Genomic DNA, 11,969 nt, shown 5'->3' on the forward strand with positions numbered 1-11,969 from the left:
GAAAAAAAGAATCCAAAAATATGAAGATAATGTAAGGAGCCTCTGGGACAACTTCAAGCATACCAACATCCGAATTATGGGGGTGCCAGAAGAAGAGAGAGAGCAAGATATTGAAAACCTATTTGAAGAAATAATGACAAAAACCTTCCCCTACCTGGTGAAAGAAATAGACTTCCAAGTCCAGGAAGCGCAGAGAACCCCAAACAAAAGGAATCCAAAGAGGACCACACCAAGGCACATCATCATTAAAATGCCAAGAGCAAAAGACAAAGAGAGAATCTTAAAAGCAGCAAGGGAAAAACAGTCAGTTACCTACAAGAGAGTACCCATACGACTGTCAGCTGATTTCTCAACAGAAACTATGCCGTCCAGAAGGGAGTGGCAAGGAGTATTCAAAGTGATGAATACCAAGAACCTACAACCTAGATTACTTTATCCAGCAAAGCTTTCGTTCAGAATTGAAGGTCAGATAAAGAGCTTCACAGATAAGAAAAAGCTAAAGGAGTTCATCACCACCAAACCAGTATTATATGAAATGCTGAAAGGTATCCTTTAAGAAGAGGAAGAAGAAGAAAAAGGTAAAGATACAAATTATGAAGAACAAATACATATCTATCAACAAGTGAATCTAAAAATCAAGTGAGTAAATAATCTGATGAACAGAATAAACTGGTGAATATAATAGAATCAGGGACATAGAAAGAGAGTCGACTGACTATTCTCAGGGGGGAAAGGTTTGTGGTGGGGGTGGGAAGAGACTGGACAAAAATCGTACACCTATGGATGAGGACAGTGGAGGGGGGGTAAGGATAGAAGGTGGGGTGGGAACTGGGTGGAGGAGAGCTATGGGGGGAAAAAAGAGGAACAACTGTAATAATCTGAATAATAAAGATTTAATTTAAAAAAAGAATATAGACTATTGTTGAAGAATTGAAAACTATAATGTATGTTAAAGCATTCTGTCAAGTACAGTATGTAAGCAACTAGTTTATGCTATCATGATTATAAATATTATTTTTTAGAAGTGGCAGGAGCACCTGGATCTCATCCCAAATGCACAGGTACATTCATTGTGGCAAATTTTACAAAGAGGAACTTGCCTCTACAAAATAAAATTCATGACAATTATCAGGAAATAAAAGGTAGAGTAGGATGTAAGAAACTGCTTTCTAACCAGGAGAGAAAGGACAGCAAGACAAATAATAATGTAATGACTTCTTTAGAACTCTGAGTTTAGAACTCTGACGTTCAGCGAGACAGTGTTATAATTGCCTACCAGTCTAATATTCCCCATTCCAAAACAGAGAAACCATAATAATTTTTTTCTTTGATTAAAATAAAGAAAAACATTTAAAAATACTAAACCCACTGTAAAGAGAGAAAAGGAAAAATAAACCGTTATTCTTCAATGCAAGACACCCATTGAGAACAGTGTAAACGGAGATGGCAGTTTTGATAATAAAGACTAGAGAAAGAGACTACAGTAAGAACACAGACCTCTGTTTTGCCAAAGTCTACAGCTATTGAGGTTTACTGACCCTGCATCTTTCCAGAAACTTTACCACTCTTGGCTGAACTGTTGAAAACTCACATTCCATTACATCGCTCTGCAGTCCCAGCAGTATTCTAGATTGTAAAACAACTTGAATAAGTCCCCTTGAGTGATATTTTCTCAGCTTCCAGGGAGTGGGATAAGAATATGGTGGGCTAGGATATCAAAACATAGCTCTGGATAAAGAAGCACTGAGCAGAACAGATCCTATACTATATAATCCATTGTTATTATTGCCCCAAGCAAATGATTAATTCCACATGCAAGAATTCTTCAAAGGAGTAGAAACATCTAGTCTGGTTATGAAATTTCCAAAAGTTGGCTGATATTTAATTGAAATATAACTACCCTTCACTTTATAGAAAAGATAAATTTCAGAAGACTGATCAAAGTGAATCCTTTTTAAATTGTCAAAATCCTCTTAATAGCCAGGGATTCATTTCCTAAGGGAAAGTAACTCTTCAACTAAAATAAGATATTGAGCCTGCACCATTATAAATACCCATCAGTCCATGTGTGGAGAGTGCCCACTGTCAATCCACACTGTCAGAGAGTCTCTCCTGCCTAATGACTGCCTAAAACACCCATCGGGTGTTCCTGGAACTTTATTCTTATAGACTGTTTTCTTTCCCTAAAGTTTAGGTTGTCTAATACACCTTAATTACATTGTCAATAGAGTTTTAAACCAAACATGCTATTATTCTAATTTAGACATTCCTTAAATTTAAGCTACAATTTAGTAAGTTTCCATTGTTTACTTTGTCAATTTGGTAAAATGAAACAAGTCATAAGTTTAAATTCCCTGTTTTTCCTTCACTTAGACCTCTAATTAATCTTTCCTATCTGCTTGCAATAACCATTGATGAAAGGCTATCCTGGAACACTTTCAGTATTGGGTCATTGAGGCATACAAGTTTTCACGTTTACTATTATTTTTGGAGGTAGAATCAAACAATGTCACAGAAATTTACAAGGCAATATATATATATATATATATATATATATATATATATATATATAAACAATTGCATTCTAAATTGAAAATATTTGTTCTTAGAGTTATTTTATTATAATATTACTAGAATATAATTATTCAATAAATTTATAAAATTAATGGATTATAATGCCAGTGATATAAGAATATTTTAAAAAACAACAAAGAATTAACAATCAGTACTACCCAATTGATTAAAAACTTTTTTTAAGTCAAGGTAAAGAAACCAAGAGGTGAGAAAATTATTTGAGTTTCATTACTATAAAGTGTCTCTTTCTTGACATTTGAAGGAAAGAATAGATAGAGGTCAAAGTCAAGGGTGAAATAAATTTTCAATACATTACTTACTTCTTTGTAGCCAAAGATGATGCGTCCATCTATGAGGAGGGTTGCCTGGAATGTGAAGCTTCCCAGGTTGTAATTATCCTGGAGATGTACGTGGTCCCACTGGACAACAAGTGCTGTGCCTGGAAACCCCATCGGAACAGAAGAAACACAACGAGAAAAGCATATCAATCGATTCTGGGCGGAGCCTTCACAAAAAAATATGGATCTAGCCTTCAAATCTAGTAGTTGTGCTACTTAAGTTTTATATGGTTAATAGAATTCTGTAATTGAAATAGCATTTGGCATATGGTGAGCTTTCGGAACATGCTAAAATCATGACATAGATACATTTGGTCCTGAAGATGATGATTAAAACCAGTTTGATGATATTAGAGATGACGATGAAGACACTGATGATATCTAAATTGAATTCAAAATTTCTGAGTATTATTCTACAGTTTGGATTTTGGCCATCACCTGTTAAGAAGACTAAAACTTCAGCATGAATGCAATTTGCTAAGGCATACTGATTTATTTTCATTATTTTTAAAGTATTCATTATATCCCTTTAAGTAAAATGTTAACACTTCATTATTTTGCCTTAATGGAACGTAAGGGTAAAAGACCACAATATCTGCTGTTAAAATAAAGAGAGAGAATGGATAAAAGAAATGTTTTCCAGTTTTAAAAAATTAGCATTTGAAATATTATTAAAGAATTGGGTATTCTCTAAATATTTGGTAAAATCTAACCTCATACTGAGGTTAATATTGAGCCCAGTATGAGGGGATTTTGCCTTAGGAAGTTCATTAGTGTTAATGGGTATTGTCTGCTTAAATTTCCATGAGCCACTTTCAAAATGCAGCCCAAGTGATTTGAATGAATTTCGAATACATTGACAAATGCTGAGAGAGAAAGGAACACATTCAGGAAAGCTAGAATTGCTTATTATAAAAGACCCGAAAATGGCTCTTCCAGACTTAGAATTATACTCTTCCATGCTGAAGAAATTCCTTTAACCTGAATGGAAATATTCTTCTTTGATTCATAATGCCTGCAGTTCTTTGTTGTATTGCCTTGAGAAGGCTTCCAGGTAGCTTAAAGGTCCCCAGGCTCAGATTTCTGAAGCCTCCATGAAGTACACTGGGAAAAATCTTTAGTGCTATATATCATGTTCTAATGAGTTAATCTACCAGTGTTTACGATAAAACTATTAACATGGAATATAAATTGGAACACGGTTTAAAAGGCACCAATGAGAATTCATATATTTGTTTTAACGGACATTGTTTTTTCCATATATTTTTTTTAAGAAAACAAATGAGCAGCTAATATTTTTGCTTAGCTCTAAGTATTGGATTTTCTGTTCCGTTAAAAAATCATTTTGTCAAAAAATGTTTTACAGAAAATGAAACTCACAGAACTAAAAGAGCAAAACCAGTCTTCCAGGTCCATAAATATCTGATTAAAAAAGGAAAAGTCAAGATTGTATGACAGAGAGCTTCTGGGTTGGTGAGGATGTGGAGGTGCTGGGAGAGTCATGCCCAGAGAGGGAATGGACGCTCCACACCCCTTCCCACATACCTTACTCCATGCATTCCTTCCCTCTGACTGTTCCCTAGCTAATTGCTGCACCAGATGACCCATGCAGAACAGAACACTGTCTTTACTTGCTTTTGAGTATAACTTAACCTGAGAGCTTTTGACCAAGATGGCAACATAGGAGGCTTCTGAATTTCCTTCCTCCAATCGACACCCTAACTGTTGTGGAGGAAAAGGGGCCACATGCTAACCTGACTGACTAGGTCTGGGGGGCAGCCTGGCAAGTTCAGAGACCTAAAGTAACCACAAAGGATGGTCTGAAATGAAAAAAATTAAAACTAAAAGTAGTTTATGGTGGGTAGTCATGTCCTAGGCCAGTATCTTCCCTGACAAAGGTCAATCTTTACCTTAACTGAGCCTGTCCATTGTCTTTTTGCATCTATGATAACATATTGTTGGAATGTCAAAGTCATTTTCCTTTTTCCCCTCAAAGCACAGGCACCACTCTGCAGAGAGCACAAATCTCCTCATTATTATTGAGTTAATTGTTGACTGTTGACTGTCCTGTACTCACCTAAGTAAAAGAAGTATGTGTCTATCATTTTACTTTTTATCAAACCCAGAATTTCCCCACTTTGCTTTCTCCTAACTCCCTAATCTATCACTAATGGATTTCATGTAACCCACTTACATCTCCTCTTTTTAAAAAAATATATATTTCATTGATTTTAGAGAGAAGAAGGGAGAAGGATTGAGAGATAGAAATATCAATAAGAGAGAAACATCATTTGGCTGCCTCCTGCACACCCACCACTGGGGATTGAGCCCAAATTGGGCATGTGCCCTGACCGGGAATCGAACTGTGACCTCCTGGTTTATGGGCCGACGCTCAACCACTGAGCCACATCACCCAGGTTATGTCACCTCTTTTGATTGTAATGTATAAAACAAGGTGAAAACTGCCATTCTCCAGAGCATTATCTCAATCCGTTGAGATTCTGCCTCTCGGCATTTGCCAACAACTTGGCAGAAATAAACTCAAAAAAATTCTTCATAGGTTTGAATGTTTCTTACGTTGACGTTACATAGCTACACGCAAAGCAATTTCCTCTGAGAGAAATCCAGAAACTAGCTGAGTGACTGCTATGCATCGGGTGACTGAAAAAATATCTACATTGAAACTGCACACCGATCAGACCGTCAAACCTCAGAGGGAAGGGAAGGGAGGGAGGGGGCAAGGGGGAAGGATCAACCAAAGGACTTGTATGCATGCATATAAGCCTAACCAATGGACACAGACACAAGGGGGGTGAGGGCATGAGTGGGGGGGGGGATAATTTGGGGGGATAAGGAAACAGATGTAATACCTTAATCAATAAAGAAAAAAATTATTTAAAAAATTAAAAAAAGAAACTGCACATATGTAGGTGTTGACTATGGTCCTCTCTAGAGCCCAATAGAGCCAGGAGGCAGTTCCCCTGCCTTCCCCCTTTGGCTCATACAACCCTACAACAAGGTCACCAGCACCTCCCTGGAGGAGCTTACACACAAGTCTGGCCCCCAGTTCTGTGGAATCACCTGCGGGACAGGCCCCCAGATTGCTAGCTGTGATGGACAATGGGCTGTGCATTCCTGAGTTCCACAGGCTTGTAACAAACAGGCTTATCTTTGTGCACTTGCCATGGCCATGCCCTCCACCCCGGAGGAGTCAGCAGACGGGGAGCAGGCAAAAATGCCCATCCCCCAGTCTTTTCATTTAAGAGATGGGACAACATATTTTATAAGCTGCTGCATGAGGGTCCAGCATCTAAGTAGCATTCATCTAATGCTCCACCTTCTCCCTGCAGCTCACTCCAACAGTAAAACCAAGTTGCCAGTATTTATCTCAAAGGAGCTCTGTCTATGTGGAGTGCCCCAAATTTTATGGCTGCCATCGAGGTTTGGCACCTAAAATAAACCACCTTGCTCTGATAGCCAACAGGGCTTGCATCTACAAGTCAGAGATTAGAGCAAACAAAGAAGTTTCAAAATGGTGCAGAAGCACTCCCAGGATTAAACTTCCAGACACAGTGCAGAGAGAGCAGGCAAAAATGCCTGTCCCCCAGTTTCTCCCTGGAAGGGGTTTGACTGCAGACTTCCCCAGCTGCTGCCTGAGGGTAGCAACAAATCAGCTTGCATCTAGGTGCTGACTGATCTCCCTTTAGGACACTGATGGGTCTTAGAACACTCTCAGCTACTGAGAACAAAGATGATGTCTTAGACAACGACAAGGGTTTGAGAGGCAACCAGGAGCTTCAGCCTGCCTGATTGATGAGGGTCATCTCCTACACAAGACCCCTCTAACAAGAATGGAAGAGGTGGCTATTTTATCTAATGTGCAGAAACCAACACAGAGCCAAGAAGTATGAATAAACAAAAAAATATGTTTCAAATAAAAGAACAAGATCTCCAGAGACAGATGTTAATGAAATGGAGGTAAATGATTTACCCAAATGAGTTCAAAATAAGTCATAAAGATGAACACTGAGGTCAGAAGAGCAATGCATGCGCACAGTGAAAATTTCAGCCAAAGACAGAAAAAGTATTAAAAACTATTAAAGAGGAGAATCAAAGATGGCGGCATAGGTAAACACTGGAGACTGCTGCCGCAAACAACCACTTCAAAAATACAACTAAAAGACAGAACGGACATCAACCAGAACCACAGGAAGGCTGGCTGAGGAGAGACTCTTCAACTAGAAGGAAAAACAACAGCATTAAGAGGCTCAGAGGAGGCGCAGTGTGGAAAATTTAAAGGTACGGTGGTGCGCGCTCAAAGCGGGCTGGTGGCTGAGGGCGCGGTTGTCGCTTTCAATCAGGAGGGAGTCTCAGACTCTGGGCTACAGATCCCGAAGAGTCTCTAGGGACCCAGACTCAAATGGGAGAAGTGGGACTGTCTGGCTACGGTCCCTCCTAGGTTTGCAGCGGTTGCTGGGACAGAGAGGCAGAGCCTCTAGGGACGGACTGAGAGCAGCCATAACTGCTCCCTCCCCCGCCCTGTTGATCCCGCCCCGCCCAAGCCCTGCGCAGAGCCATTTGCTGGATCGCCTCAGGCAAAGGCTAGATTAGCACCTCCCCAGAGGACTGAAGTTTTCCACACAGCTGATTCTCACAGCCAGTCGGCCTGGTGGTCAAATCCCTCTAGTATTAACTACAACAATTAAGGCTTAACTAGAACAAGACTGCGCACAAAGACCACAAGGGGGTGCACCAAGAAAGCATAAAAGATGCGGAGACAAAAAAACATGACAGAAATGGAGGATATGGAGCTAAAAACGCAATTTTGAGGGCTTGCAATAAACTTGAGCAGAGCCTCACGAAAACTAATGAGACCCTCGATGCTACGATAAAGAAATTAGAAAGTAAGCATACACGGACTGAAATAAAGAATATTATACCCAATAGCAGACCAGAGGAGCACAAGAATCAAACCAAAGATTTGAAATTCGAAGAAGCAAAAAACACCCAACTGGAAAAGCAAAATGAAAAAAGAATCCGAAAGTGTGAAGATAGTGTAAGGAGCCTCTGGGACAGCTTCAAGTGCACTAATATCAGAATTATAGGAGTGCCAGAAGATGAGAGACAGCAAGATATTGAAAACCTATTTGAAGAAATAATGGCAGAAAACTTCCCCCACCTGGTGAAAGAAATGGACTTACAGGTCCAAGAAGCGCAGAGAACCCCAAACAAAAGGAATCCAAAGAGGACCACACCAAGACACATCATCATTAAAATGCCAAGAGCAAAAGACAAAGAGAGAATCTTAAAAGCAGCAAGGGAAAAACAGTCAGTTACCTACAAGGGAGTACCCATACGACTGTCAGCTGATTTCTCAACAGAAACTTTGCAGGCCAGAAGGGAATGGCAAGAAATATTCAAAGTGATGAATACCAAGAACCTACAACCAAGATTACTTTATCCAGCAAAGCTATCATTCAGAATTGAAGGTCGGATAAAGAGCTTCACAGTTAAGGAAAAGCTAAAGGAGTTCATCACTACTAAACCAGTATTATACGAAATACTGAAAGGTATCCTTTAAGAAGAGGAAGAAGAAAAAGGTAAAGATACAAATTGTGAACAACAAACATGCATCTATCAACAAGTGAATCTAAGAATCAAGTGAATAAATAATCTGATGTACAGAATGAACTGGTGATTATAATGAATCAGGGACATAGAAAGAGAATGGACTGACTATTCTGGGGGGGGGGGGAGGGGAATGGGAGATGCGGGAAGAGACTGGACAAAAATCGTGCACCTATGGATGAGGACAGTGGGTGGGGAGTGAGGGCGGAGGGTGGGGCGGGAACTGGGAGGAGGGGAGTTATGGGGGGGGGGAAAGAGGAACAAATGTAATCTGAACAATAAAAATTTAATTTAAAAAAAATAAGAAAAAAAACTATTAAAGAGAAATCATATATCTGAAGTATATAATAACTGATCTGAAAATTTTAATAGCGGGGTTCAGCAGTAGGTAGAAGACAGGACTGATGCTCTTGAAGACAGGGCAGTGGAATTCATCCAATCAGAGGAGCAAAAAGGAAAACGAATGAAAGGAGTGATGATAGGCTAAGGGACATGTAGGACATTATCAAGTGGACCAATATTTACATTCTAGGGATCTCAGAAAGATAAAGGAGAGAGAAAGGGGCAGAAATCTTATTCAAAGAAATAGTGGCTGAAAAATTTCCCTTCCTGGGAACAAAAACAGATATCCAGATCTAGGGGGCCCCCAAATACCAAACAAGATGAATCAAAAGAGACTCACATGGAAACATTATAATTAAATTATCAGACTTTAAAGACAAAGAAAGAAACTTAAAAGCAGCAAAGGAAAGCAATCTGTTTCTTAGAAGGGAATCTGCATGAGGCTATCATTGGATTTTTCAGTAGAAACTTTGCAGGCCAGAGGGAGTGGGATGAGATAGTCAAAGGGCCAACCAAGAGCATTCTATCAGGCAACGCTGACCTTCGGAATTAAAGGAGAGATAAAGAGTTTGCCAGACAAAGAAAAGCTGAAGGAGTTCATCACCACTAGACCAGACTCATAGGAAACGTTAAAGGGAGTTCTTTGAGTTGAAATAATATCATGCTAATTAGTAAAAGGAATTATATAAAACCATAAAACTCAATGGTAATGGTAAATATGTAGTTAAATTCAGAATACTCCAATATTGTGATGATGGCAGGTAAAGCACATATAACTCCAGTGTAAAGGTTAAAAGGCAAAAGTATTAAAAATAACCATAACTAAATTAATTTTTTAATGGATATACAATATAAAAATGTGTAAATTGTCATATAGAAAACAAAATGTAGTGGAGGATATAAAAATGTAGAGCTTTTAAATGTATCAAGCTTCTGATCATTAGCAAGAATTGTGCTTTATAATTTGCTATTCAATTATTTTCCTAGTAAAGGGTTTATTTTTATAACCTTTCTAATTTTTCTGCATTAATATCCTGTGACTCAGACTTTTGTATTCATCTAGGCTACCTGTAACATTTAGAAACATTGTCTCATTTTTATTTATTTATTTATTTAAATATTTATTTTATTTTTTCCATCACCTTTTATCCCCCCCACCATGCTCTCTTCCAACTCCACCCCGCTACAATCACCAAGCTATTGCCCGTGTCCATGAGTTAGTTCTTTCTCTTTTTTTTTATTCCTTTTTTTGCTCAATACCTCCCCCAACAGTCATTCCTCCTTCTCCTCCCCCAACAGAGCTGTCTGCCTTCTCTCTCTACCTATGAGTGTGTCCTGCTCTCTCTATTAGTCTGTCTCTATTTTACTTGGTGGTTCAGTTTGTTCATTAAATTTCACATTTGAGTAAAATCATATGGTACTTGTCTTTCTCTGACTGGCTTATTTCATTTAGCATAATGTTCTCCAGGTTCTCATTTTTAAAATCTAGTCATTTAAAACTTACAGAAATACTAACTTAGAAGTTTTCTAAATTGCTGCTGTTTCCTCTAGAAAATTTTTGCTTTCTTAAAATGTTGAGTTTTCCATCCTTAAGCATTCTTTCAATGATCCTGACCAATTAAAGTTGGAAATATTTCAGTAAGTTGCTATTGTACAAAAGGACTTTGTGAAGAGTCTATAATATTAAAACGTGGTTCATTCATTTATTGAAACAAAAGCAATTACTCAGCTTCCATTGTCATAATGTAGGAACTCAATCTCTCCACTGGCCATTACACAGAAGATATTTCAATAAAGTAAAATACATTAATTCTTTAGTATTACTACTTTTACTATTCTCAGAATTAACAACTCATCTTACATATTTAATTTTTTTCATTTATTTATCCATTGAATAATAATTATGAAAGACTTACTGATTTCTTGTGCCAGGTATTTAAGATAAAATGACTTCTATAGTCACAGTCCTTGTTTCAAATAATTTAGTGTTCTGTTGGAGTACCATATATTAATTTGTAAAAATCACTGAAATAACAGTAAAATTAAAACATTAAGAGCTGTGTAGGTACATGGTGTATGAGAGAGTATCTGGGCGGAGAGAGTTACTTTATTACTTTGATGCTAATGAAATAAAAACTTGGTCATCAGAATCCTATGCCCATGAGTGAATATCCTCAACTGTACCTAGTAAGTGACAGAGCTTGGAAAATAATCAACTTTCATCAATCATTTCCTGATTACTAAGGTGATTCTCTTCGGTAGGTCATGCAATAAGCTTCAGGTAAGTTTCTGGTGATAGTTTTGCCTCACGTATACTTACAATCTACTTGTACATTCTTGAGCTTTAGCACCTCATAAGATTTTTCAAAGAGGAAAAATAAAGTATATAACAATTATTAAAATAATAAGGGGAAATTATTATTATGGCTAACATTCAGAGTTATTAATATTATAATACATGTTGTTGTTATTCAAATTGTTTGAAATGCAGTTCTCAAAATATATTTCTAACTATGTTTAGTTTCCTTCTTCCTTTGATATTTTGACCTATAAAAGGCTTCATCATCATTTGGCTTTTAGCACAATGATCACATTTCCCCCAAACAACTGCACCATTTTGTGTGTACTACCCACTAGTGAATTTCTTCCTTGATCATTAAGACAAGTGTAAAAATAGCTTTGTTCACACCAAATATTTCCATTATTTTAAAAGATAATATTTTTATTTGAACAAATAAATACTATCTTTATATTATAGAGTGGCTGGAAATGTATATCTTTTACACAATTAATTAATTAATTTGAATTTATTTTTATAGTTAACATACTATGTTATGTTAGTTTCAGGTATACAACGAAGTGATTCAACATTTATATACCTTACAAAGTGATTACCACAATTAGTCCAGTAATCATCCCTCGTTGTACAATATTACTGACTCTATACCCTATGCTATAATTTACATGCTGATGACATAATAAAACTGGAAGTTTGTACTTCCATCTTTTATTAACTTTCCAAGCAGACTGTTGTTTTCCTATTTTCTCTACTAAAGTTAGAGCCTTCAATAAGATATAGAGATGAAA

The 11,969-nt window shown here is 37.5% G+C and overlaps 1 protein-coding gene across 1 annotated transcript in view; it reads right to left on the bottom strand.

The window, feature by feature from the left end:
- Positions 1-11,969, bottom strand: part of LOC102442689 (plexin domain-containing protein 2-like) — a 315,731-nt gene that overhangs the window by 26,073 nt on the left and 277,689 nt on the right. Inside the window, exon 5 of the mRNA XM_006093737.3 lies at positions 2,895-3,013. Coding sequence (XP_006093799.2) covers positions 2,895-3,013 — 119 coding nt within the window. The remainder of the gene's footprint in view (positions 1-2,894; positions 3,014-11,969) is intronic.

This window comes from Myotis lucifugus, unplaced genomic scaffold (assembly GCF_000147115.1).
Source record: "Myotis lucifugus unplaced genomic scaffold, Myoluc2.0 scaffold_121, whole genome shotgun sequence".
NCBI classification, from domain to species: domain Eukaryota; kingdom Metazoa; phylum Chordata; class Mammalia; order Chiroptera; family Vespertilionidae; genus Myotis; species Myotis lucifugus.